The sequence below is a fragment of the Tursiops truncatus genome, chromosome 3 (assembly GCF_011762595.2).
Source record: "Tursiops truncatus isolate mTurTru1 chromosome 3, mTurTru1.mat.Y, whole genome shotgun sequence".
NCBI classification, from domain to species: domain Eukaryota; kingdom Metazoa; phylum Chordata; class Mammalia; order Artiodactyla; family Delphinidae; genus Tursiops; species Tursiops truncatus.
In genome coordinates this window covers 132,377,008-132,403,965 of record NC_047036.1, presented here as the reverse complement: position 1 = coordinate 132,403,965, position 26,958 = coordinate 132,377,008, and the positions used below count along the sequence as shown (strand labels likewise).

General features: G+C 40.3%; 1 protein-coding gene across 2 annotated transcripts in view; it reads right to left on the bottom strand.

Moving 5' to 3' along the window:
• Positions 1 to 22,742, bottom strand: part of ITK (IL2 inducible T cell kinase) — a 66,709-nt gene extending 43,967 nt beyond the window's left edge. For both annotated transcript variants that reach the window (XM_019924824.3, XM_019924822.3), the window contains exons 1-3: positions 22,529 to 22,742; positions 3,081 to 3,185; positions 1,512 to 1,593 (exon numbers count right to left, since the gene is read on the bottom strand). In XM_019924824.3, the coding sequence (XP_019780383.2) occupies positions 1,512 to 1,593; positions 3,081 to 3,185; positions 22,529 to 22,666 (325 nt within the window). In that variant the 5' untranslated portion in view covers positions 22,667 to 22,742. The remainder of the gene's footprint in view (positions 1 to 1,511; positions 1,594 to 3,080; positions 3,186 to 22,528) is intronic.
• Positions 22,743 to 26,958: the final 4,216 nt, after the last annotated feature.

The window sequence follows — 26,958 nt, the reverse complement described above, 5'->3', positions numbered from 1 at the left end:
TCAGAATTTATAGCTGAGGAAATGGAGACACTGAAAAGTCAAGGAATTTGCCCAAGGTCACACACTAATAGTTGGCAGAGCTGGAATTTTCTCCTTAGCAGCCTGGCTCCACAGCTCATGTTCATAAACGCTGTGCTGGTTCTGATTATGCTGTCGGGAAGGCGAGTCCTAAGAAGTACCCTTACAATGATCTGAAAACCTTTAAGGCTAGTTGACATTTGTTGGGTTCTGACTATGGACCTGGATAGTCCCAAGGGCCTTACTCTTAGCAGCTCTGGAGGCAGGTGCTTTTGAAAAAATTTATTTATTAAAGTATAGTTGGGACTTCCCAGGTGGCGCAGTGGTTAAGAATCCTCCTGCCAACGCGTGGGACACGGGTTCGAGCCCTGGTCCGGGAAGCTCCCACATGCGGCGGAGCAACTAAGCCCGTGTGCCACAGCTACTGAAGCCTGTGCACCTAGAGCCCATGCTCCTCAACAAGAGAAGCTACTGCAATGAGCAGCCCTTGCACAGCAACAAAGAGTAGCCCCCGCTCGCTGCAACTAGAGAAAGCCTGCATGTAGCAACGAAGACCCAACGCAGCCAAAAATAAATAAATAAATAAATTTATTAAAAAAAAGTATAGTTGACTTACGATATTAGTTTCAGGTGCACAAGATAGTGATTCAGTGTTTTTGTAGATTACATACCATACAAAGTTATTATAAAATAGTGACTATATTCCCTGTGCTGTACATTACATTCCTGTGACTTATTTATTTTATGACTGGTAGTTTGTACCTCTTAATCCCCTTCTTTTTTTTGCCTCTCCTCCCACCCGTCTCTGCTCTGGAGACTGCTAGTTTGTTCTCCGTTTATGTGAGTCTGTTTCTGTTTTGTTATATTCATTTGTTTTATTTTTTAGATTCCACATATAAGTGAAAACATACAGCATTTGTCTTTCTCTGTCTGACTTATTCTACTTAGCATAATACCAGGAGGCAGGTACTATTATTTTTATTCCCTCCTCCTCCCCTTGTTAAAAACAGATGGAGAAACTGAAGCACAGAGCAGTTGAGGAAGTTGCCCAAGCACACGTGGCTAGTGAGTGGCAGAGCCAGGATTCAAACCCAGGTCATCTAACTCAAGGGCCCATGCTCTTATTCTTCATACTATACGAGGGGTCAGCAGACTTTTTCTTAAAAGACTAGGTAGTAAATATTTTAGGTTTTGCTCACCAGCAGGCACAATTGATATATTATGGAGGTATTTACATAACCCTTTTAAATAGAACCATTAAAAAAAATGTAAAAACATCCTTATCTCAGACCTTTACAAAAGCAGGTGGCAGAGAGGATTTGCCTGACCCTGTACTATACTGGTTGTTACCCAAGTTGAAAACGTGGGACCCTCCACCAGCACCAAAAGGGAGAAATGTTTGACCATCAGCTGCCCTTTAGTCTATCACGGAACTCAAGCCTTCTAGAGGATCTAGGCATCTCAGGGATTCAATTGCACAGGAGGTTCATTACCTTCTTTAAGGGCCAGCACCCAGCGCTGCCGGCTCTCACGATCTGGAGCAAACACATACAGGAGGTAGTTGTCATGCACAACCTGGAAACACACACACACAGTTCAAGGTGAACAATGCAGCCAGAGGTGTATGACTGACAGCAGGCCCACCTGGCTTACTGGGCCAAGAGTGGGGTCTCAAGTTGTCATCAAAGGCAAACATTTGGGTAATTTAAGGACTAGTGTCCTTTTTATCCAGGAGTTTGGATGCTGTGGAGATACAGGGTGAAACTCCACAGCTCATCTTCGAATACATGTCACCAGTATGCCATCACTAAATTCAAATCGCTGGAGAAAAGAGTTCTCCACTTACCTAGACAGGACGTTTACTTCTCATATTAATTTTTCAGTGATTAAAAAAAATTCTGGCATATGAAAGAGTAAGATATTAGATGATAAATATATAATCGAGATTTTTAAAACTTCTTAATTTGAAATAAGACACCCAAGAATTTCCAAAGATAGTACAGAGTTCCTGTATACTTTTCACCCACTTTTCTCCAATGATAACATCTTACATAACATAGTATGTTTTTAAAACCAGGAAATTGACATTGAGCAAATACTATTAATGTACTACACATCTTTGAATTTCACCAGGCTTTTTTTTTTTTTCCATGCACTCATTTGTAATTGGAATTTTAATGATGGGAAAAATATGTGTTATTCCTTTTACTTTTGGTACTAAAAATTCCAAGTTGTGGAGGTCATATTTCTAGTAGGAAAAAAGTCCTTTTTTATGCCACATTAAAAAGTGGAATATTAACTCCTCAGATTGGTAAATATGAACAGTACCCTAGGATGTGCAAGAAGATATCCACTCTTTCAGAACCATAAATGTCAAGAGTGGTAACGAGATTTAGATGATGTCATGACCTAAAGACTAAATATACTCTCCACCAGCTCTGTCCAATAGAACTTTCTGCAGTGATGGAAATGTTCTAAAATCTCTGCTGTCCAATAAATTAGCCACTAGCCAAGTGTGGCTATTGAAGGTGTGAAAAGTTTATTCATTGAATGTGGCTTAGTGTGACTCAGGAGCTGATTAATATTGTGTAATTTAAATTAATTTACATTTAAATGTAAACATCTGCATGTGGCTACTGGCTACTGTATTGGACAGCACAACTCCATATAGTTCTCAGATTATAAAATCTGAGTCTTTTTACTCCAGGACCTCCAAGCAATTTATAACCAAGTATTGTAATCTGTTGTCCCAAGTCATGAGTAAACCACCCTTATGGAATATTAGGCTTGGGACCCTTGATAGCTTTTTTCCTCCCCCCAGGAGTAGAGTACTTAGGACTTTCCTTGAGGTGGGGAAGACATGAGGGAAAGGGAAATGAATGACAACTTTTTCAAGATTTTGTGGTTAATCTTTGTTGAATGAATGAATGCATCATCAGTTGAAAGAAAACAGCAATTTCTTCTGGGCTTGGTCTAAGTTCTAACCCTTGAACAGAGTCATCTCTGTCCCACCTTCTTGTACAATGACTGAGCATTTTAACCATTGTCCCTGATGCACTTACCTGAAATGGATATTTATAGTGGCATGGGATGATAATGTCACTTTTCACAATCTCGACACATTTGATTCGGGAAAGTTCAATGGAGCCCTTCAAAGTGCGCTTTTTCTGTGGGGAGAAAAAGCACATTCCATTTAAGGAAGAAGGAAGACAATATTTTTGTCCAGACTGCTTCTAGAAATACATTACTAGATAAGATCCACTGTAAACCAACCCTCCAAATATCCAGAAGCTTCTTAGCCCTCAGTGCCTGAGAAGAACACTCTGAGCGGACTTCTGGGAGAACATGTTATTTGAATCACCTTTTTGATGGAGTGACTGACTTCTCTTCATTGAGCCACTGTGCCTTATATCCCAGTTACCTTGTGACAAACAGCAGCATTTGCAGAACTTACAGCTGGGATGGGTAGTGCAATCTGTGGGAAACCACACATGTGCCAGTTTTTTTCTGCTTTGTACCTGTTCATGGCCTTATTAGCATAGTAAGTGAGCTCAGGCCTGACCTGGTTGGTGACAAATACCTTTAGTGGCACCTTTCTTTTCTATATCTGCCTCCTCTGTGTCCCTTAGTTATCCATGATCTCACAATGGCGCCCCTGTAGGACATTCCTGACTCTGTAACTATCCCTTCTCCACACCCCCATTAAATTTTACTGGCCCCATGTCTCATTTCCTTGGAAGCTGCTAGATGTATTCCTTGATAACTAATTCACATGATGGTCTTTGTGATTTATAACCGTGTCACATGTTACCCATTTCTAAGGGTCCTCGTCCTTGGATCCCAGGGCATGTTAGGTTGGTAGATGATAAGGGTCCATAGAAGGCTAGTTAGGGAAAAGCTTTTGGAGAGCAGGAGCCTTTCACAGGTGCCTGGAATTAGGCTTCCATTGAGAATAGAGTTTAATTCAGTTATGGAACCGGTTGCAAAACAATTCATCTTAGCTTATCCTTAAGAAAGAGGTAGCACAGATGGTGGTGAATCAGGCACAAGGTTGGAAAGGGCTAGGGACAAAGTTGGGCTCTGCTTCTAACCAGCTCTGTGACCTTGGGTCATTCATCTACCTCCCTGCACTTCAGTTTCCACGTCTGAGAAGTGAGGATAATAATGCCTACCCTTTAAGTGTTGATTGCAGAATAAGATGGGAGTATGTAAACAAATGACCTGGCCTATGATATGTGCCCTCAATAAAGGGTACCCTCCTAGTGAAAGAGGTTAAAGAAGTCCTAAGTATGGCAAGAGAGTTGTGATATATGAGGGTACTTGGTGGGTATTTGGGAAGTATGACATCATCAAATTCTCCAGAAATGAGCTCAGGCTTTACTCACCACTTCTTGATACTCAGCCTAATGGCTAGCATTTGCTTTAGTAGATGAGGCACAGAATTGAGAGGAAAAAAATTCAAGATGTGAGAAGTACTCTTTATTGAATACAGGGAAGTTTTGTGGTATTTCCTTTTTTTAAATTTTCTTTCTGAAAACAAATTTATTCATTTTTGAAAGTACAAAATCTATCCATGTTCATTGTAACAAATAAAACAATATGGAGGTATGTTGAGAAAATATTTCTAGTATTTCAGTATCCTATCCTTCTCCACAACTCTGAGCTAGCCAAGGTTAACCATTTGGAATGTATTTATCTTTCCCACACATATTTATAGGATATATAATACGAAAATGAGCATCTCTTCCACATAGTGGTCTCCAGTGTGCTTTTGTAATCTCAGGATGTATTAAGAGGTCAGTCTTCCCTTAAAAACCTCTGAAAACATGTGCCCTTTGGACCCAAACTCTCTTCTCATTTAGAGTCTTTCATAGCTAGAAATACGTGTCCTGATCCTGCCCATAATCATAGTCTTTCTATGTAATAGTAATCTGTTTTCAAAAGCAGAAGAGCACAAGACAGCTGTCTTCTCAAAAACCATCTGCAGTTACAGGTGATAAACAGGGAGTCTGAGCTTTGAGGTTATCTTGGTTTTCAACCTCTGTTGGGTTATTTCCTTAGTAGCGTACATGGTAAAATGCAACAGAAGGTTCATGGCAGTAACAGGACCACTCTGTTTGCAGACATTTTTGTCACTGGAACTCCTGCATTCCTGAGGGTAAAGACCAGGACATCTGTTACCCTATCCCCCAAGCCTGGTGGCTGGTCCACCATGGGTGCCCAGTTAGGATGATATAAACGAAGGGTGCCGAGTTGGAAGGCAGCTTAGATAGTCTCAATCAGACTTAAGCCATTCAGGAATATTTATTGAGGGCCAGCTCTGAGCCAGGTGGTGTTCTGGGTGCAGGAAATAGAGAGATGAACATGGTAGACCTTCTCATGGAGCTCTAGTCTAGCTGGGAAGGCAGACAATACACACAAGTGCTCTAAGGAGAATAGGACAGGTTGATGTGGTCAACTGGTGGTCAGGGCAGCCCTCACTGGAGACAGGGCATTTGAGAAGAGATCAGAAAGTCAATAAAGGAGCCAGATAAGAGAAGGCCTGGGAGAGTGAGCCCTGAGGTAGAGTAAACAGCAAGAGCAAAAGCCCTGGGGTAGAAACGTTCTGGATAAGTATCAGTTGTTAATAGCCTGGGATCATCATAATCAGGGCATCAGGTGGACGTAAACAGTAACTGGAGTTGTGACTAGGGATACAAATTCTATGTGAAGTTCTAAAGCAGTGCTAACCCACAGAAACATAATGTGAGCCATATATGGAATTTAAAATTTTCTAGTAGCCGCACTAAAAATAGCAAAAAGAAACAAGTACAATTAATTTTAAGAGCACAGTATTTTGTTTAACCCAGTATTTCTAAATATTGTCATTTCCACATGTTATCAACATAAAAAAATTGAGAGCTATTATGTTTAAGGACTAAGACTTTGTGTATTTTACAAGATGTCTCAATTTGGATTCTCCACACTGCAAGTGATCAGTAGCCACACATGACTGGTGGCTACCTTATTAGGCAGTGTGGCTTCAAGATTTCCAGGGAAGATTTCTCTAAACTCAGGTGATCTTCTTTGACTTCTTAATATTCATTGAGTTCCAACATGGATTTTAAGGGACTGTCAGGTGAGCCTTCGGTGGAAATGGATTTCACACTCTATCATCAAAGTTCACTCTCAGCCCCAGAGGAGTGATCAGGTTCCCCCCTCACCATGCGTCCTGCTTGGTCAGTCTCTCTGACACCCTAAGGCCAGTTCTCCTCAGATCTCCAAAGATCTGCTACGTGGTAAATTGCAGGGTCAGCTGTGCCTTCCCCAAGCTGGGCAGGGGGGGACAGTCGGTCAGTGAGCTAAACACAGCTTTGTCTCTGGGAGATGGTGACTGCCTGTAATCATCCCAAACAACTGCGCTATTTCTGAAAAATGCCAGCGTAAAACCTTCCAAGGAAGCCACATGAAAGCCACCAGAGAAAGAGAGACACCAAGTAAAACAGGTCCTCATTCTTCCTCTTTATTCCATCTGCACCCCTTGAGGTGAAGATCACAGAACTTCACTTGGCCTTGTCTCTTTTCTTGGCCACATTCAAAGCTGTCCTCATATGGCAAAGCTTCACCCTGGACATTTGATATATGTCAAACACAATCTAAAAAGATGCTGATGCCCACATATTTGTACAAGGAAAGCTTGTGCAAGTGGCTTTTATATCGCCTTTCTTTTTATGTTAATGTATCCTATGAAATAGAATTTTGGATTGTGACTTTTAAAGAAGGCAGGAAAAAACAAAAAGCCCATAACATTTGGGAGCATTTCCTATACTTCAGGCACTCAACAGGCCATCTCATTTAATCACAGTCCTACAGAGTATTATTCCCCCATTTTGCAGGTGAGGACATTGAGGTTCAGAGGGACCAAGTCTCTTTATAAGTGAGCATACAAGCTCAACTCTGTGACTCCAGAGCCTGAGTGATTAATGACTGCTTCATGGCTTTGCACCTGCCCTGACTTAAGGTAGGAGGCTTTCATTCCCCAAACCCAACGCTGAATAATCAATTGCATGACCAATTTCTGTAAGCCGTGACCCAGTGGAGATTTGTTTCTGCCCCATTTGGTTGTGAAATGCTTATGTTGGATTTCAAAGCGGTAGCCCAGAGCTCCCTCTTCGCCTTGGTGCCTTGGCTGCTCAGCTAGTCCAGCAGATACATCAGTAAGAAGCTGTGTGTCGGTTACCCATGAAAGAGGACATCTCCACCCTTCTGAAAAACAGTAGAACTTCAGCCTTCTCCTCCAGTGAGGCTGAGTGAGAGAGAAATGGAACTTTCATATCAGGCAAACCCATGTCTGTCTGACCAGCTGTGCAACCTCAGGCAAATGTCTCAACTTCTCTGTTGCCTTGTGGTTTTTTTTAAGTGGAAATAATACCTGTCCCTGAATCAGTGGGTTAACTTAGAGGATTTAAAAGATCTACATAAACGTACTAGCAAAGAAAATCATTCAAATGATAAACCACCCACCCAAGTGTTACTTCCTTTCCTTTCCTTCTCCCAATGCTGCCCAAATATCAAGACCTCACTCTCTTGTCTTTATGTGTCCACATTTTCTTTGGGGTTTTCTTTCAGGTAAATATGTAACTGAGAAGCACCATTTGGGAGGACAACATTAATATTTAACTGGTGATCCTGGTGATTTTGACATTCCGGAGTTATTTGTTTACTTTGCCAATTATTTGTAAAACCAGGGCAAAACCTTGAAAGGGGCCTGTTGCCTGGTCTTCCCATCTGCGTCACATTTGCTCTCATTTTAGCAAATGTGGGGACTTTAGCTCTCTGCTTCCCTTCCCCCTCGCCCGTCAAAACTTCGCCCAAATAGTCATTCACCTAAGATTTAACTTCCTGAGAGCTTAAGGCTTGATTTGTTTCACAGGAGTTTGGATTAGGACAGGTATTAGAGACTTAAACCTAGAGGGAGATCTGATAATCAAATTTCAAGCATCAACTGGGAGAGTGTTTTTCAAAGGGAAGCAGTATTTTTCAAAGGGGAGCGATGCATTTAAGACTTTCTCGGGGACTTCCCTAGTGGCGCAGTGGTTAAGAATCCACCTGCCAATGCAGGGAACACGGGTCCGAGCCCTGGTCTGGTAAGATCCCACATGCCGCGGAGCAACTAAGCCTGTGCATCACAACTACTGAGCCTGCACTCTAGAGTCCAAGAGCCACAACTACTGAAGCCCGCGTGCCTAGAGCCCGTGCTCCACAACAAGAGAAGCCACCGCAATGAGAAGCCCGCGCACCGCAACTAGAGAAAGCCGCGCACAGCAACAAAGACCCAACACAGCCAAAAATAATAAAATAATAAAAAAAGGCTTTCTCGGATCACACTGTAAAAGGAGCCACATGCTGCTTTTATCAGTTTCTTTAAGATTAGGAAATACTTTTGATGATTTTAAGCAGGCATTTTGAATATTTTGTTCATTGCTTCTTCTGGCGTGTGGTACAGCCAGCCATTGTACCAATCTGAAACGGCACAATGATGAAATCGAAATGAAGACTGATGTCATGTGAGGTGAAACTTCAGTGACTGACTTGGGGGCTGCTTTCGCCCACCCCTACCAGAATTCCGACTATCAGTTCTAAGACTGGTTTTAGGAGCTTTCCTGGATTCTAGTCCCATCCCCTCTGCAAAACATGCTGGAGGTAACCCACGAGTTCCCTCCCAGTCTCCCAATGCAGCTTTCTGTCTTTTATGGCAAAGGGAACCCTCATGCTGAAGGCGAGACAAGCAGAAATTCGGAACTTGGAAAAGTCATGGTTGGAATCCCTATGAGAACAAGTATTATTGGGCAAGTTGTCTCAGTTCTCTGGGCTTACTTCTCTTAGGTCTTCTGAATCATTTAGTTCTTGGGGAGCAGGGATGCTGCTGACAGCTGCAACTCAGGGTTATAATGACCTGAGCTACTTGGTACCTAATAAAGATGTGATCTCAATGGAAAAAGCAGCGTCTTCTAGAACACCAGTGTAATTTGTAATTAGCTGTTGCTGGTTCTTCCCTCTCCCAGTCCATGTTCCCCTGGACCTACCCCCACTAAACTTCCAAGTTCTGGGAAGATCTGGAGCTAAGGTAGCAGGTTTCGAGGCACCTAGACTGACTTAAAGCCAGGAAACTATGATCCATCCCACACCTGCCTCCTTTTCTTTCCACAAGACCTTTTCGTCATGGCCGAACCAGAGTAAACTGGCTTTCCTCACCTCAGCTTTTCACACCTTGGTTTACGATGAGGCTGGTTGTGCTGTGGGGAAAACACTCAAGCTTCCCTTGAAGTCCACCATCTCATTAGTAGTAGCACCCTGACTACCTGAAAATAACAGGATTTTACTCACCCTCTCCCCACCTCCCCACAAAAACAAAAACAAAAAAAACAAGAAGAAAGAAAGAAAGAAAAGAAACAGGACTATACTCTCATACAGTTTCCAGACTCAATTTGGGATCCTCTATTAAAATTATGAATGTGTTTTCTCACAAGAAGCTATTAAGAGCAGATACCCCTGGGAGTAGTTCTGGGGTTTGAGAGTAGGAAGTAGAGACTTTCTTTTCACCTCATATCCTTCTATACTGTTTCACTATTTTACCATGAACGTGTATTTCTTTTATTGTACTTAAAAGCAGTTAACTAAAATAAATAAATACATTTCCCTTATAGGATTTATCCTATGGAAACATTTGTTTAAAATATAAAGAAGTAGGAAAATCCTTGTGGCATTATTTATTACACTGAAAAGTCTAGAGAAACCTAAATACCCACCAATAGACAAATGGTCAGATTAGTTATGGTTCATCTGTCTTGTGACCACTCTGTAGCCATCAACAAAGAGTAAAGCTGGTCTATACGGAGGGGAAAAAAATATATATATATATAAAATGTAAAAAGTAGGTTTAGAGGGCTTCCCGGGTGGCGCAGTGGTTGAGAGTCCGCCTGCCGATGTGGGGGACGCGGGTTCGTGCCCCGGTTCGGGAGGATCCCACATGCCGCGGAGCGGCTGGGCCCGTGAGCCATGGCCGCTGAGCCTGCGTGTCCGGAGCCTGTGCTCCGCAGTGGGAGAGGCCACAACAGTGAGAGGCCCGCTTACCGCAAAAAAAAAAAAAAAAAAAAAAAAAAAAGTAGGTTTAGAACAATAGGTGGAGCATCATCTCATTTTTGGGAAAAGACATAATAAAATATATATTAATATGTTCAATAATCAAAGAAATACTACAAGAAGTAACACTGCTATACTGGTTCTCCCTTGTGGATGACACTATGGAAGACTTTTGCAAGGTAAGTTATATATTATTATAATATCTGAAGTTTTTGCCGTGAGCATGTAAATTTACTAAGCAGAAAAATAAAAATACTATTTTAAAGCAGTCACCCATTTTAAAAACACCACACTGTAATACGGGTTTGGCAGATGACTATGGGAGAGGGCCAAGTGGTACACATCAAATACTGGGTGTGCAAAATGACGCAGCTCTTTGCTTTTATAACCTCATGACCCCTTTAGCAGTCAGTGGCAGCCAGGCAGCACCTGCCGCCTGCTCTTCTGTATCCATGGAGGTTCAAGTTCATGACATTTCCTCTCCTGCTCTCCTTGAGTGCTAGTCATTTTCTTTATAGATTAATAAACAGCTCTGTGTGCTTTTATGTGGTGTATTTGTCTTAGAGGTGAAGCAACAATTCAGGAATAATTGCAGCCTAATTCTTCTTAGCAATGATATTAGTGATCTTAGCCTTAAAAAAGCATTGTTCGTTCAAATTTGCTTACAAAAGTGGGTAGAGAGAAAAGGACTTAATGTGGAAATTAAGAGCAAGAACTAAGTGGTACAGAGTAGACCCTGAAGGTGTCCTGCACATTTTCTCTCTCAGCATCTCTGGTCTTTGAATGCTCTTTCAAAGCCCTCCTTCTTTCCAATATAGGGCATATTAGATTTCGAATGAGTTTGAAAGAATGTATTTTTGAATCTACCTTTCGAGCACTGGTGATTCAGTAGCCAAAGTATATAAATGGATAACAACTTCATTAGATTTCAGGAAATAACTCCTTGCACAGAGATGATGTTCAATTGATTATTTGTTACTTGGTTGATTGAGGGAACAGCAGGTAGGACCAAGTGTGCAGCAAAAAGTAGTATTTGTGGACTCCATGACAAAACTCTTAATAGAAATGATTTGAAAAAGACATCTAGAATGATTGGCAAGTGGATAACAATTTCTTGACAACGTAGAGGTAAGATAAAACTAGCCTGCCCAAAGGTTTTAGCTAATAGATAAAGAGCTCCTACAAATTATTAAGATAGATACTAACAACATTATAGAAAGATGGGCAAAAGGGATCTAAACTGCTCTTAAACATATGGAAAGATGCTCACTGACTATAAAATAGACGTGTAAATAAATTTTACTGATATACCATTTTTTAAGTCTATCAGACTTGCAAAGATCAAAACATATGATAATACTGTTGGTGAGGTTTTGAGAAAACAAGAATTTTACACGTGGCCCTGGAGAATGTTGATTGGTACAACTTCCGTGGAGAATAATTAGGTCATGTTCAGCAAAATAACAGATGCAGATATCCTTTGACACAGCAATCCCACTTCTAGAAATGTTTTCTATAGACCACAGCTTCCCAGCCTTGGCACTATTAACATTTTGGGCTGAATAATTCTTTGTTGTGAGTTTGTCCTGTGCATTGTAGGATACTTAACATCCTGGCTCTACCCACCAAAGGCAATAGCACCCCTTTCCCCAGTTATGACAACCAAAAATTTCCAGACATTGCCAATGGTGGGCAATATTGCCCCTGGTTAAGACATATTCATACATATAGAAAGTGAGATACCTATAAGGTTATTCATTCCTCATTGTTTGTAATGACAAGAAAATTGGAAACAGACTAAATGGCCATCAAGATAGTTTTTTTATCCATACAACAACACATTATGCAACACCCCCCCAAAAAAATAAAGAATAAAGAAGCCCCTCGCATATCAGTATGTATTGATCTTCAAGAAGTATTGCTAATCAACCAAAAGAAAAGTTAGGAAGTGTATATAGCATATGCTACCCTTGTATAAAAAGAAGGGAAAGAAGAAAGTTTATCTGTATTTATATATATATGCATAAAGAATCATTGGAAGAGCTGATAAGTTGATTATGTTGGTTGCTTTCAGGCAAGGAAGCAGTGTGGGATCAAACTACAAGGAATCCCTAATCCTAAGGTAAGTTGTTGCTTTTGTACTTACAGCTGCTATTGTGACCTTGGGCAAATTGCTTAACTTCCCTGTGTCTCGATTGCTTCCTCTCTAGAACAGAATTTGACTTTTATCTTCTTCAAAGAATTGTGAGGATAAATGAGAAAAATCCATAGGAACGTGTTCAGTCCTGTCCTTGTGGTTATTGTTGCAGGCTGCTCTTGTTAATGCTGTTGTGTTGTCATTCAGGTAGGCCTGCTGAGCTAACAGGAGCATTCCTACTGGTCCCCACTCAGGACTTCATTAGACAGTGTTGGAAACTCACCAATGAGTCCTTGCCCCAACTCTCCCTTCTCAGTCACCATGGCTTCTATTATAAGACTTCTCAGACCCAAACAAGCCTAGATCTGAAAATATCCATTGTAGAACACTTAATTCCAACTTTAATATTTGTCTCAGATGTCTGACCTAAGAAAAGATACTTAGCCTTTCCAAGCCTCTGTTTTTCTCATCAATACAATGGGGATAACAATAGGACCTACTGCATGTGGTTATTGTGAATATTTTTGATACGATACATGTAAAGCTCTTAATCTGGTGTCCTGAAACGCAGCAAGGACTCATTAGGTATTGGCTCATATTATTCTAAATTTTATATTGGTTACATTTGAAATGACTGCCTTCTTTTTAGGGTGCATTCTTGGGTTCATGCGTGGATTTTGATAACATGGTTTTTTTATCAGCCATACAGTTATTAACCTTCTCTTAGCTGTATTACTTCCTGGAAAGATTTCCATATTTAACTAATCTCCATGTCTATTTGTAAATTCCTGGTATCATTGGCAGTGAGATACAATCACATAGTTTCCACTTCTTTTGAGCTGGTGGGGTCTTTAGAGATCATTCAATCTAACTTTTTATGTTAGAGATGAGGCTTCAAGGTGAAATGAATTTCTAAACTAGCTGTTACCTTTTCATTTCTACTATTCAATTTACAGCCTGGGGAGACCGAGGTCATAGAATTGGAAGCATTTTTGTGATTATTGCAGGCCAAGGGTAAGGCCAAGAGTGTAGGGTTCTGGGCAGCCTCCTTGTTCTCTCTTCAACTAGAACACTTCTTCTGCTGCTTCACATATGGGAATGGGAATGACACGTGTAATTTTATACTAAAAGGGGGCTCCAGGCTTTAAAAAGTTGGAAAACTTTGATCTAGTCCAATCCCTTGATAGTATGGACAAGATAACCAAATCCCAGATAGAAGAAGGACTTGACCAAGGTCACCCAGATTAATCAGTACCAGGTCCCCATTCTGTTAAGCTGCTGTGCTGTTGCTTTCTCACCTTATCTCACTTTTCTAGAATTACAGAATTACAGTCTGCTTGAGACTTTCAGTCCCTGAGACCCTGTCTAAAGTTAGAGCTAACCTCTACAGAGCAGTGAAAAATGGCTTATGTCATACCTTTCTGTATTTCCTTTGCTTCTTGATAAAGAGGCTTGATGATCTAACCCAAAGAGCGCATTCACGTGAACATTTCAGACCCCCTAAGGTGATCATCTAGGGAGATGAATATTTTGCAGAGTAGGAGGCTTTTTGGCACCCCTTCAATCCTACTATGTAGGGTGGGTTCATCTACATATACATAAGACTGATTTTAAATCAAATTATCTTGCCCATGTATAAAATATTATAGTTTTGCCCTTTCTCTCACTATAACATTTAAAACCTATCAAAATAGTATTAGATATTTGAAGATCACCACCACAACAGCATTCTTTTGTTTTCTTATTAGTTTCTTCTTAGAAACATAATATTCTCCAATGATTCTGGTAACTATTGGTGGCCCCAGGCATTGCTTCAATCTCTTTGGAAGATTATGTAGCAACAAACGGTAGAGATCAGAAAATGCTATCCCGTGACACAGTTATCCCACATAACTCTATCCTAAAGAGCCGATTTTAAAAAGCAGAAAGTTCTATATTAGGTATACTGTTACTTTTCAGCATTTTCACTACACCTGAAAACAACCTGAATGTCAAACAATAGATGATAGATAAGTTCGTCGATGTGTTCAGTACAGAAAATAGATAAGTACATCTCTGACATGAACCACTCGATTATTTAAAAAATCATATATTTGAGAAAATGATTACTTTGGAGTCCATGAATGGAAATGTATCTACAAAAGAATAATGGAAAAAGAATAAATGGAAAAGTATAAAATTGTCATGCATTATGATTAAAACTACACGAAATTTATGTCTGCATGAGAGTAAAGATCGTTCTCACAGAGGCAGTAAATTGATGTTTTTAGACAAAAGGGTTTTGGAGAACAATTGGGTGTAATTGTTTCATTAATTTTTTTAACAGTATGGAGGTGTGAGGGTTCGCTGCTCTGTCTCTGGAGATTAATTGTGGATTTAACTGGATTCTAACTTGTTTTCAGTCTTTGCTGTTAAAGGCCACCCGAGCTCAGTGTGAGTCTGAGGTCCTCAGTGTTGGTACACCAGGTGCTTTTCCACCAAAACGTGGAGTAGGATGAGTCTAGACCAAGTATCCCTGGAAGAGGGATGCTGTAAGATATAAGAAAGGGGCTCTTGAACTCTGTGTGTTCAATTGTCTGTCCCTAACACAGGTCAAGGCTTTTTCTACCTTGAGGCTTCGTATTGGCAGTTCCTTTTGCCTGGAATGCTCTCCTCCATTTCTTAACTTGACTGTCTTTCTCATCCTTCAAGTTTTACCCTGGATAGAAATTTCTTCTCTGACCACTCTTCCCACTCAGCCCCAGCAACTGCTTAGTTTTTCCATAGAACCTACAGCAGTCTGTATCTGCTCTATATATTTATATACTTGCCTGTTGTCTGTTTCCCCCACTAGTGTGTAAGCATGAGGTCAGACACCTTGTCTCTATTACTTACCACTGTATTCCTAGTCTCTAACATAACACCCTGCACATAGTAGGTGCTCAGGAAATTTTGCTGAACAAATGAGTAAATCTATGTATATCAGAATAGAAACAGTTCCCTGATACAGTGTTAGGTTAATAATAATAATAGTAATAAAGCTTTGGCACAAATATATGTCATTTTAGAGAGAAAAGTCTTGTATTTGAATTTTTATAATATGCAGGTATAATTCTGTGACTTTTGAATATCAAAAAAGGGAAAATATAATGAGAAGTCTACTTATAAATAACTCTAGGTTAGTGGGAATTATATGGCAACATAAGAGTTTGGATCAGGTTCTTATTCCATTAAAATACTGACAACTTTCACTAAATTTCAAGGAACTGAATTTTCTGTGCATAGGAAACCATGTCAGACCTTCCATTCCCTCCTCTGGATAACTTTAAGTGAGGATCCTGGGTCTTGTGAAGGCAAACCCAGACGAACCTCTCAATGAAAATTAGGTCCTGGAAGATATACTATCTTCTGTAGGCCTAAAACCTCATTGATGAGTAGAAGAATTTACTACTAGTTAGTTAGGGAAATGGGGGGATGAGGACTACTATTTGGGCCTTGAAAATATGAGAAGAGCTTTAAACTCGTTTTCCATAGGGTCCATTTCTGAGTTTGAGATAAAGATATCATATATTACATGAACCTCATGGTTTAAGAAACTGAGCTCGTGTGCTTTCCAGTGAAACCTTTCTTCCAGACTGAGTCAGGAACTAAGCCCTTACATTTATGGTCTTACCCTGTGGCCTATTTTTACTGCAGAAACTGATTAATGGATGTACTAGACCCTGAGCAGTAGGAATTGAATCTAATTTTAACTTGGGAGTATTTGCCTCTAAAACAAGACTTCTCTATCCAATGGCTATCTCCATAAAACATCAACATCACATCAGACAAGCAAAAATCAATTCACAAAGAAATGCCATTAATGCAGACATCAAAACCGCACATTCTTGGCTTTGAGTGGCCTGAACTGCAAAGTACTTTGCTTTGGATTCTTACTTTTCTTTGCCTGGTTAGGCAAGGCCCACATTTTTAGCTCCCAGATACTCTTCTGAATTCAATTTGAGTTATGTGAACTTCATTCATTCCCTGGATATTTACTGACCACCTACTACGTGCCCAGCACCGTACTAGAGGTTACAGGGATGAGCGAGGCAGTCAGTCGCTCATGGAAGTGACCTTCCAGTGGACGTAAGACAGAAAATGAACAGGGAAGCACATCAATAAACCCAATAAATAAGTGCAGATATTGATTACTGAAGTGTCTATGGACTTTAAAAGAAAAGAAAAAGAAACAGGATTCTGGGAAAATACTTGAAGAGATGGGAAACAATAAAGAACCAACCCTACAAAAATCTGGGTTGTTGCAGACAGTGGGAACAGCCAATGCAAAGACCCTGCCCTTGCAGGACCTAAAAGTGAGCGGCCCCTTAAGTGTATCTCACCCTAGTCCTGCTCCTGTACAGAGGCCCTAGCGGGGGGCATGGCCCGGAGTGTTCAAGGTTCAGAAAGAAGTCAGATATGATGGATGAAGGGATCAGAATAAATGAATCTGAAAGGCAGGTAGGGACCATGGGTGAAGAGTCTTGTAGGTCATAGTTGAGGATTAACTTAAATACTCTAAACGGTCACGGAGGGCTTTACAGTAGGGCATAATATCTGATTTCTCATTTTAAAAGTCTATTCTAGGTGTTGCATGGATAGTAGATTGTAGGAAGCCTTGAGTGTCAGTGGGAGCTGAGCTGGAAGGCAACTCAGTCACGTAGGAATGAAGTGGAGAGAGATCACGAGTGGTGAAAGTCTCAAGCAAAAATGCTCAGGTAGCTCTGAGAATGTTATCTACCAAGGGTTTAGCTGTAAAAGGGAAGGAAGGAAGGGTAAGACAGGGTGGAGGGTAAAAGAGAACAGAGTTGCTTGGTTCTTTTAAAAAGAGTTGGAAGGGGGGACGGACTGGCCTACCTGCTGGTTTCTACGTGTGTCTCTGACCTAAATCTTAAGACTCCAACCTCCTGAATTCTCACGGCTAGCCATGATCTGCTGCCTCCAGGGAGTCCTAATTACTTACTCCTGCACCCAGGAATCTCCTGTTTGAAGTCCTTTATCACTTGCTTTGTTCTGAACTCTTTTGGTGTTGAGCCTTGTTCTATTAGGGGTCCCTGTGTGTAACTCTGACCTCTCCAACTGTATCTACACATTCCTCCTTCCCTTCTTTTCTTTCTTTCGCAAATAATGAGTGAATAATATGTACCAGGCACTGTGGTAGACCCTGATGATGCCATCTTTAGCAAATTGGGCACCAACTCTTGTAAAGCTTACAGTCTAATGGAGGGGAATGACATCAGTACAATAATCACATTTATAACTAGGTAATTACAAATTTGGCATGCACTTTGAAGAAGCGTATGTGACACTGTATCAGAGCGTAACAAGAGGAGATGACCTAGGCTAGGGAAATGAAGGAAGTCTTCCCCAAGCAAGTGACCTTCAAAATGGGGGGTCTTAAAGTTAAAGAAAATCTTATGTGTTTGGAGCTCAGTGAGATGGGAGGAAAAGGAGCATGAACTGAAATGGAGGAGACCGTGGGATAGATTTTGGCGTCCACTCTCAGGATAAAGGGAGAACCACTGAAGGGACGTGCCAGCTTCTGATGAGGGTCATCAGGACATGATCAGAGTCACCATGTGAAAAGCTCACACTGGCTACTGTGTGGGGAATGGAGTGGTGGGGGTGTGGCGGAGTGGGTGCAGGGAGACCATTCCGAAGTGGTAGCAACCCCAGGTGAGAGATGCTGGCAGCTTCCACGAGGAAGGTGACTCTAGGAAATAGAGAGAAATGGACAGATCCTAGAGGAACTTCCAGTGCCAAAATTTGGACACATGGTGGAGGCTCCCAGAAGTGAATGGAGACAAAGATTTGTCCTGGAGTATATGTGGAAATGAGAGAACTCATAACACATTTCATTGCAGAAGACATATGTGGCATGGTTGCTGATTTTCAGGGCTGCCCTTTACATGGAGGGCTCTAGAGCCAGAAGGCATTACGTACTTTGTAATAACCCAGTGGAATCGCCAATTGCCTATGAGCAGCAACAGTTAATAGTAATAAGAACTGTTTGACAGGGAGGCTGTGTTGGCTCTGGAGACATGAGGGAGTTATTTAAATTCTCTTTGCCTCAGTTACATGCTCTGTAAATTGGGGTAATGATAGTTCCTAACTTACAGGGTAGGTGTAAGGATTAGATGAAATAATTCATTTAGCACAGTGACTGACACATAGTAAGTACTCGGTAAATATTAGTTACTATAATTATTAGAATAATGGTGACATTCATTTCATTAAAAAAAATAAAGAAGGAATGTTTGATCATTTTAAAACATGTAAATAGCTTTATAGAGGGTCACACGGCCTTCAGCAACCTTTGCAAGGCCACACAGCTCTTAAGTGGTAGAGCTGCTCTTTGACCCAAATCCATTGACACCAGAAGCTGTGTTTTTGACCACTATGCAATAATGTTGCCAAAAGCAAGGAAAGGGGATCCTCTTCCCACCTGCCATCTTTAATTTAGGAAGCATGCATATTATAAGAGATGTTTCTGCTGCTAGATCAGACTTGGGCTAAAGGGAAGTGTCCATGAGGAGTGGTGGCCCTATCCAGAAAATGACTAGAATGGTGATCTTGACTGTTTCTCCTGTCCTGTGTAAGTGGTAATGGCTCCCATGCTATGGTGACCATGGAAAACTTGTTTCCTAAGGTGCAAAGAGTCATTAAAATAGGGAAACCTTTCCATTTCTCCTTAGGGCCTTTCAGAAGATCAAGATGATCCTATTAGTACCAAGCTTATAGCATACTTTTCTCATGAAATACTCAGCATTGAGTAGTGTTGGGGTCCTTACTTTACAAATAGGAAACAGAGGCTTAAAGAGGTTAAATGTCTTGCCTGAGATCCCACAACTAGAAAGTGATAGAAGCATTTGAATCCAGCTGTAGCAGACTATTCTGGCCTCACCATTCTGTGACACTTGTCTCCCCTCTGTGCTGTGCTGCCCCTCCCATCTCATGCTTACTCAAAGTGCCTGAGGCCCTGGACCCCCCACTTCTCTCTTTTACCCCTAAAAAGGATCTGATGTCAGTCCTGTACAACTAAGCACGTTGTTCAGGAAGTGACTACCTCTTCAGAGTTTATTTTTATTTAAGCCTGCCCCCGCCAGTGGTGTGCTTATGTTGGCCCACATAAGAGCTGATTGCTACATTTTCAGGAGTTCTTTGAGCCAGTAGACTTTACATTGGTAGTTTGACATTGGTCATGATGGGAGTATTTACTCTACAGAAATTGGCAAACACCACAAACAAAGGCTCTCCCATATCCTCTACTGCCATTACCACTACAATGATTGTTAGACATTTACCAGCATACCACTGGGCCCTCATCTTTCCTTGTCCTTTGTTAAAGAATGTCTGGCAACAGGGATCACTTTGCTGAGAAATTGGCAGGCACAGGGAGTGTCTGAAATCACGCCTGGTGGCCAGTCACCACCTGACAGCTCCACGCTTCTCTCTGGCCCACTGCTCCAGCATGACAAAGCAGCTTCCCGGCCCCAAGGAAAACACTTGCACATCTCAATACTTTGAACAGGCATCTGACATCAGATCTAAATCCATGTTAAAATAAAAGGCTCAGTCAGTATGAATTATAATGACAATGGGCATGGAAATTTGAAATTAGATAAAAGCAGACTTATTTTGCAGAACTACAGTATTTGTTCCTGAATATGTAAAGGATTATTTTTATATGATATCATAAATCCACAGAATTTTAGAGCTGCAATGAACATAATTTTACAAATGAGAAAAGAGAAAAAGAAGCTGAGACCCTGAGAGGGGAAATGTTGGCCCAACATCACGCATCTCATGATGCATGTATGTCTCTAACCACACAGTTATATTTAGTCACAGAATAGAGGGAATCCAGAACCCTGATGTTAGCCACACTTTGAAGAATCCTTGAATGTTTCCCTTCATTTGAAAATGATTATGTTATGCCACCCTGCCAGCTCCTTCACAGATATAATGATGATACAAATAATAGCTAATTTTTACTAGGTGCTTACTAGGTGACAGGACTTATGTTAAGTGCTTTATATATTAAGTTGAACTACGTATATGAAATTGCCAACATTTGATCTTTTTTTAATCTATCAAATGGTAATTTCTAATAGGTCAATCTAAATATATTTTCTCTAAATATTCACCATTTTCCTATGAAGTGAATACTATTATCACACCCATTTTACAGATGGCAAGACTGAAGCTTTAATTTAAAAATAAATTTAAAAAAGCTTTCTTCCCACAAGTGTTATTCTTATTTATGGGCAATGAACAATGTACTCTTGTGTGCAAATCGATGGCCCTAAGCAATGGAATGTACATAGAACATAAACAATAATACCTGACATATCTTGCCTTTCTCAGTGACCTTGGAAAATTTTCTAATCGATAAATTTCTGTAATATTTAAAGAAATGCTTTTAAAAATGTTATTTATGAATATAAAGCATAGACATTAGAAAATAAGAAATTTGATGTCTGTGCGTTATATGTCTGCTGTATCCCACGTGGAAATGTTAGAAACTATAGCTCAGGGCTCCCCAGAATGAATTAATTGTCCTAGAATTTTCATAATACTTGAATGAAGAAGCTGAGTTATTTTGCAACATTGTCTACATGCAGATTATAACCAACAAAATTCTGAATCAAGACCAGTTGGTTGTATGTCTATCTGCAAATAATATTGTACAGAATTCACAATCAAACAGTTCAAAACAAGCAGTTACACTCAGAAATGATCAGTACTACGTACATGGAATGATGCTATGTCAAGTGATGAGTCAGGAAAGAAAATTAGTGAAAACTGTAAAATGGGCTTTGAAAAAAATATTTAAACATAAATGACTACTCTTCACATATGAAACCAGAACTTCTAATGTCCCATTCACAATAGAAAAAAAATTGACCGATACCATGTGATTAATCAACTCTAAATGATGAATTCTCCAAGTTGAAAACTCGGCTATTGGCCCTCCCTTAAGTTAGTCAACAAATATTTATTAAATATCTACCACAGGGGCCTTGCGCATAAGTAATTCCATATTATTCCCAATTGATTGGCTGATTATTATCAGTAAGCATCTGCTTAAGATGAGCATGTCTTTTCACCTCTAAAAAAGAGGCAGTATTATCTCACCTGCAACTTAGAAGTCTAGGAGTCCATAGACTCCATACCCGGCCTGGCCTCTTTCAAGTCTCCATCTCATTGAACACTTCAAAGCCTCACTCTCAAAAGACCCCAAACTCATGCCTACACCTACGAAGTCGGACCCCAGCCAAGAATCAGAGTGCCTTTGTCTCGAAGGGGCCATCAAGCACCAACGTTATTTCCCCTACCTCCTTGATGATGGAAAAATAATATGATGATATAGTAAGGAGGCAAACATACTTCGAAAAATTGCTGAAAAGAGCTATACAAGTGCTACTTCATAGAAACAAGGAAAGAAGAAAGGAATGTTGTAGGTGGTATTTCCAGTCCTTTCATTTTATAAAGAATGAACCGGATGCAGAAGGTAGAGACATTTGCCCAGGCTAACTCACCCAGAGAGAAGTGGAGTTTGGTCTCCTGACCCCTCTTCCAGTGCTTTTCGTACCAAACTACATTGTTATGATTATTCACGTTGCACTTATTATTATTGATGTTATGGACTATAAGACTATCTTTAGATATATAAATACTGACTTAGCTAAGCAGCTGTAATCTTCTAGATAAGAACTACTGTTCTATACTGCATAACGTTTTGTGCGTGATAGTCTCCTGGGAAGTTCTCCTGGGGATGAAGAGGTTTACCACCGGGCTTTGCAAATTCTAGACAATTAAATGCCCAAGGACCATTGTTCCCTATGTCAGGTGAGTGATGACCATTGAGACAATTAAAACTGAATCCATAAAAATGTTGACATGGGACACATCACTTAACCATTCCATTTGCCACATAAAATATTATAATTTAAAAGTCAAACATAACCTTGCAGGGGAAAGATAAGCTAATGAATAATAAACTTACTCTTTTACAGTTTTTAGAACTGAAATCACCTAATACAGTTAACCCATCTCTTGACTTTTCTCCATGCTCTCTTCCAATTGCTCTTACTGTACTTTTTAGGTTGTTATAACAAGTACATCTGTGTTTTCTGTGTTCTTATTTTATTCTCTGTATATCTTCATGAGTCAGCCCAGTCTAACTATAAAATACTGTTTTAAAAAGGACAAAACAAAGTGCTCACATACCCCATGACGGTCCTCAAAGTATGCCAGGCTGGTTTTGGTTAAAACAAAGAATCGAACTTTAAAGTTCGAAGGAGAAGTTCTTCTCTTTTGTTGGGATTTCTTGATGAGTTGTTCTTCCAGGAGGATAAAGTTGTTCATGATCCAGTCCTTGAAAAGTGATGCACCTTGGGCATCACCCCTCAGCACAACCAGAGGAAACAGCTTCAGGGCAAGGAATGAGTTGGAGAGGCAGTTGATCTTCAGAGAGTTGTTCAAAGGCAACTTGCCTCCAATGTTATCTCTCTACCAACATTCAGTCAACATTGCAGAGCTTCTCTTCTGATGTCAAAGCCCACAACCACATCCTTTCAAAATTCAGAAAACTAGAAGCATAAGTAAAAATTATACATACCCTTTGCTGTACGGTTTAGAAATGATATTTGAAGAACCTCAGACTCAAAATGATATGACAGATCAGAGTTTAATCTTCATAGTTCCTGCTTTAGCCTGTCTAACAGTTAAGGCATGTATTACAAGGGGTAGAAAGGTGGACTTTGGGGTCAATGGACAATAGTTTGTGTGTTAGTTTTCTGTTGGCTGCTGTAACAAATTATCCCAAGTTTAGATGCCTCACGAATTTATTATCTTACAGTTCTGTAGTTCAGAAATGCAAAATGGGTCTCACTGGGCTAAAATCAAGATGTCAGCAGGGTTGTGATCCTTTCTGGAGGATCTCTAGGGTAGAATCTGTTTCCTTGCCCTTTCCAGCTTCTAGGATCACCCGCATGCCTTGACTCTCAGCCCTCTTCCTCCATCTTCAAAGCCTACAACAGCAGGTCAAATTCTCTCATCTCATACAACTGTAACCTCTTCTTCTGCCTCCCTCTTCCATATTTAAGATTCCTTAAGATTACACTGGGCTTGCCTGGATAATCTAAAATAATCTCCCTATTTTAAGATCTGTTTATTAGCAACCTTAATTCCATATTCTACCTTAATTCCCCTTTGTCATGTAAGCGAACACATGCACAGGTTCTAGTGATTAGGACAAGGACATCTTTACCTACCACAGGTTGTCTTCTGACTCCACCAGCTAACTAACTGTGAGACTATAAGCAAATTACTCAAGAGCTCTGAGCCTCAGCTTTTTTACCTGTGAAGGGGAATAATGGTGTCCCTACATGTGGGGCTAGTCTCCAGCTTCCTTGCCAGTCTCATCTCATACTTCTCTGCTCACACATTTTCACTTTAGCCCTCATGCGTGCTTCTCATGCTGCTTTGAACATCTGCTCCCTTTGCCTGAAAACATCTTCTCGCCCCGCTTTGCCTGCTTTAACTCTAAATTATACTGCTAGTCTCAGCCATGTCACTTCCTCAGGGAAGCCTTCCTGGCTTTACTAAGTCAAATCCGCCAATTATATATGTAGAGGACACCTTATGACATACCCCTTCATTGTACTTTTTGAAGGGTGATTTTTGGATTAATGTTTGTCTCCCCCACTAGTCTGGAAGCTCCCTAATGGTAAGGAGGACTATGTGTGGTTTTGCTCACCATTACATACTCAGCAACCATTACGGTGCCTGGCACATTAAAAGGATGTTTAGAAAAATGTGTTGAATGAGTAATCACCAAACTGGGTTGGACAGTTATAAGAGACAATGGGCATAAAACACTTAAGAGAAATATATCAAACTTTATTATTTTGTTAAATTTAAATAAAAGTCCATAGTAGTTTGTCTGTGCTACAGAGAAATGATTGCTTTTCCATCGCAAAACATAGTGGAAGAGCAGAAAATAATTAAATCCTTCAGAATGGCATAATAAAGTATACATGAGCTCTGAAGACAGACAAAATTACATTGGAATCCCAGCTCTGTCACTTACTAAGCTGTTTCTTTGAGTGAGCTACTTTCCCTCGCTGATCCTTGGTCTCTGTGAGGGTCCTTTTGAAGACAATCCCATAAGCTCTGTGAGTGGTGGATGCTAGTCATGTATCTGGCCTTAGAATTAAGGTATAAAGTATCGTGAGTCCTACTTCTAGCATGAAGTAAATAACCAAGAAATCTCAGTGTAAGGAGAGATGGCATATGCCAGACAGGGATAAATAATGAAACAGAACAATCATTATTGCTGTATAGGAGTGCAATGATCTAGAATTTATTTTTTTCATGTGAGTTACCAGACTGCAGCTTAATTTTGTCTCATATATTAGATGCCCCAGCATAATCAAGACACTCAAGATTGTTGGGGAGGGAATACTTTAAATGATTTCCCCACCTCCATTCTGAGATTTTAAGATAGATGTGTGGAAATACACTGCCCAAAAGAGGTAGTATTTCTTTTCTCTCCTGAATATGGGCTTGAGGCAGGGATTGCTATTTTCTCCAAGTATCTATTCTCCCCTTCTTCCCAGGTAACAGACTCCCTGAAGGTTATCAGGGCATCTGGCCAGCCAGAATAAAGATTACATTTTTCAGTCATGTTAACTGTATTCTAGCTAATTGAACAGGGCAGAAGTTATGAGCACAATTTCAAGGAAATGTCCTTAATGGCAGTCATCATACCCTTTTCATTCTCTTTTTCCTCCTTCCTGCTAACTAAAATGTGAATGTGAAAGTTGGAGCTAGAGCAGCTATCTTACACCTTGAAATAGAAATTGCATGTTGAGGTCAGTGGAGCATAAAATAGAAGGGTTCTGTGGTCCTGATGACCTTGGATCCTCCATGCAGCCTGGGAGCACTTTTTCTTTAATGTAAAAAGAAATAAAATTTTATTTTCTAAGCCCCTGTTATTTTGAGATTCTGTCACAAACAGTAAACCTAATTTTAACTAATACAGTGCATTTTCAAACTAGACTGTAAAGTCCTTTGAGAAGGGTAGATTTATACCTGGTTTGTTCAGGTTGAAAGATTTACAGACTTCACAAAGTATTCTCATGTGGGGAAGCAAAATGTCATCAGTAGCTGTTGTAATAGGAGCCTTTCCTTTGCCAAATCTCCATGGAGTGTAATTATAAGTAATTTTATTCTCTCTCTCTCATAGCACCTTCAAACCCACTCACTGGGATTGGTTTTTGTCCTCACCTAAACATAACCTTAAGAGACCCAATATTCTCCCCATCACTGTTAGGAAAACATGTGTAAAAATAATCGCTTTGTTTTGTTTTAAAGTCCTATTGGGAATTCCCTGGTGGCACAGTGGTTAAGAATCTGCCTGCCAAAGCAGGGGACACAGATTCGATCCCTGGTCCAGGAAGATCCCACATGCCGTGGAGCAACTAAGCCCGTGTGCCACAACTACTGAGCCTGTGTGCCACAACTATTGAAGCCCATGCACCCTAGAGCCCACACAGTGCAACTACTGAGCCCACACGCCGCAACTACTGAAGCCCACACGCCGCAACTACTGAAGCCCACGCGCTCTAGGGCCTGCGTGCCGCAACTACTGAGCCCGCACATCTAGAGCCTGTGCTCCGCAACAAGAGAAGCCACGGCAATGAGAAGCCTGTGCACCACAACGAAAAGTAGCCCCCACTCACTGCAACTAGAGAAAGCCCGTGCACAGCAACGAAGACCCAGTGCAGCCAAAAATAATAAATAAAACATTGAAAAAAAATTCTAAAAAAAACCCAAAGAAAAACAAAAAATACCTATTGATAACTTTTGGAGGATGCTGGAAAACCAATTTATTATTCTGTAAACTGCAAAACAAAGGGAAAGAATAAAATATATTTCCTATTTTTCCTGAAGAGCCGTATCTCAGTTTAGTAATCAAATATTTAATGGAGAGTCCTTCTTTACAGAAGAATTCCAATGAATAAATTAAGGAGTGATAGAATATCACCATTTTGCAATCCTAATAATGCATAACGGTTTTAGGCAATGCCCATCAATGGTTGCTATAATCATTACGTGAAGAGCCAGTAGGAAAATCTATAATTTATTTATTAGACTGATAGCATTGTAACACATTGATCAATCTTAACAGCAGGAAAAGAGAGACAATCAGACATTATGTATTTCTTGAAGTGGTGCAATAGGAAGTACACAGAAGCCTTGCCAAAGGAAAAAAAAAGAAAAAAATCAAACAATCTCATCCAACCTCTAGATCTAAATTCAAGTTTGCAGGAAATACAAGAGATAAAGGAACATGACAAACGACAGCACGGAGATAAGTTCAGAATACAGTGGACCCTCTATATCTGCCGGTTCTGCATCTGTGGATTCAACCAACTGTGGGTCAAAAAAAAAAAAAAAATTCCAGAAAGTTCCAAAAAGCAAAACTTGAGTTTACTGTGCACCAGAAACTATTTACATAGCATTTACAGTATACTTACAACTATTTATATAGCTTTTATATTGTATTGGGTATTATAAGAAATCTAGAGATGTTTGAAAGTTTACAGGAGGAGATGAGTAAGTTGTATACAAATACTACGCCATTTTCTATA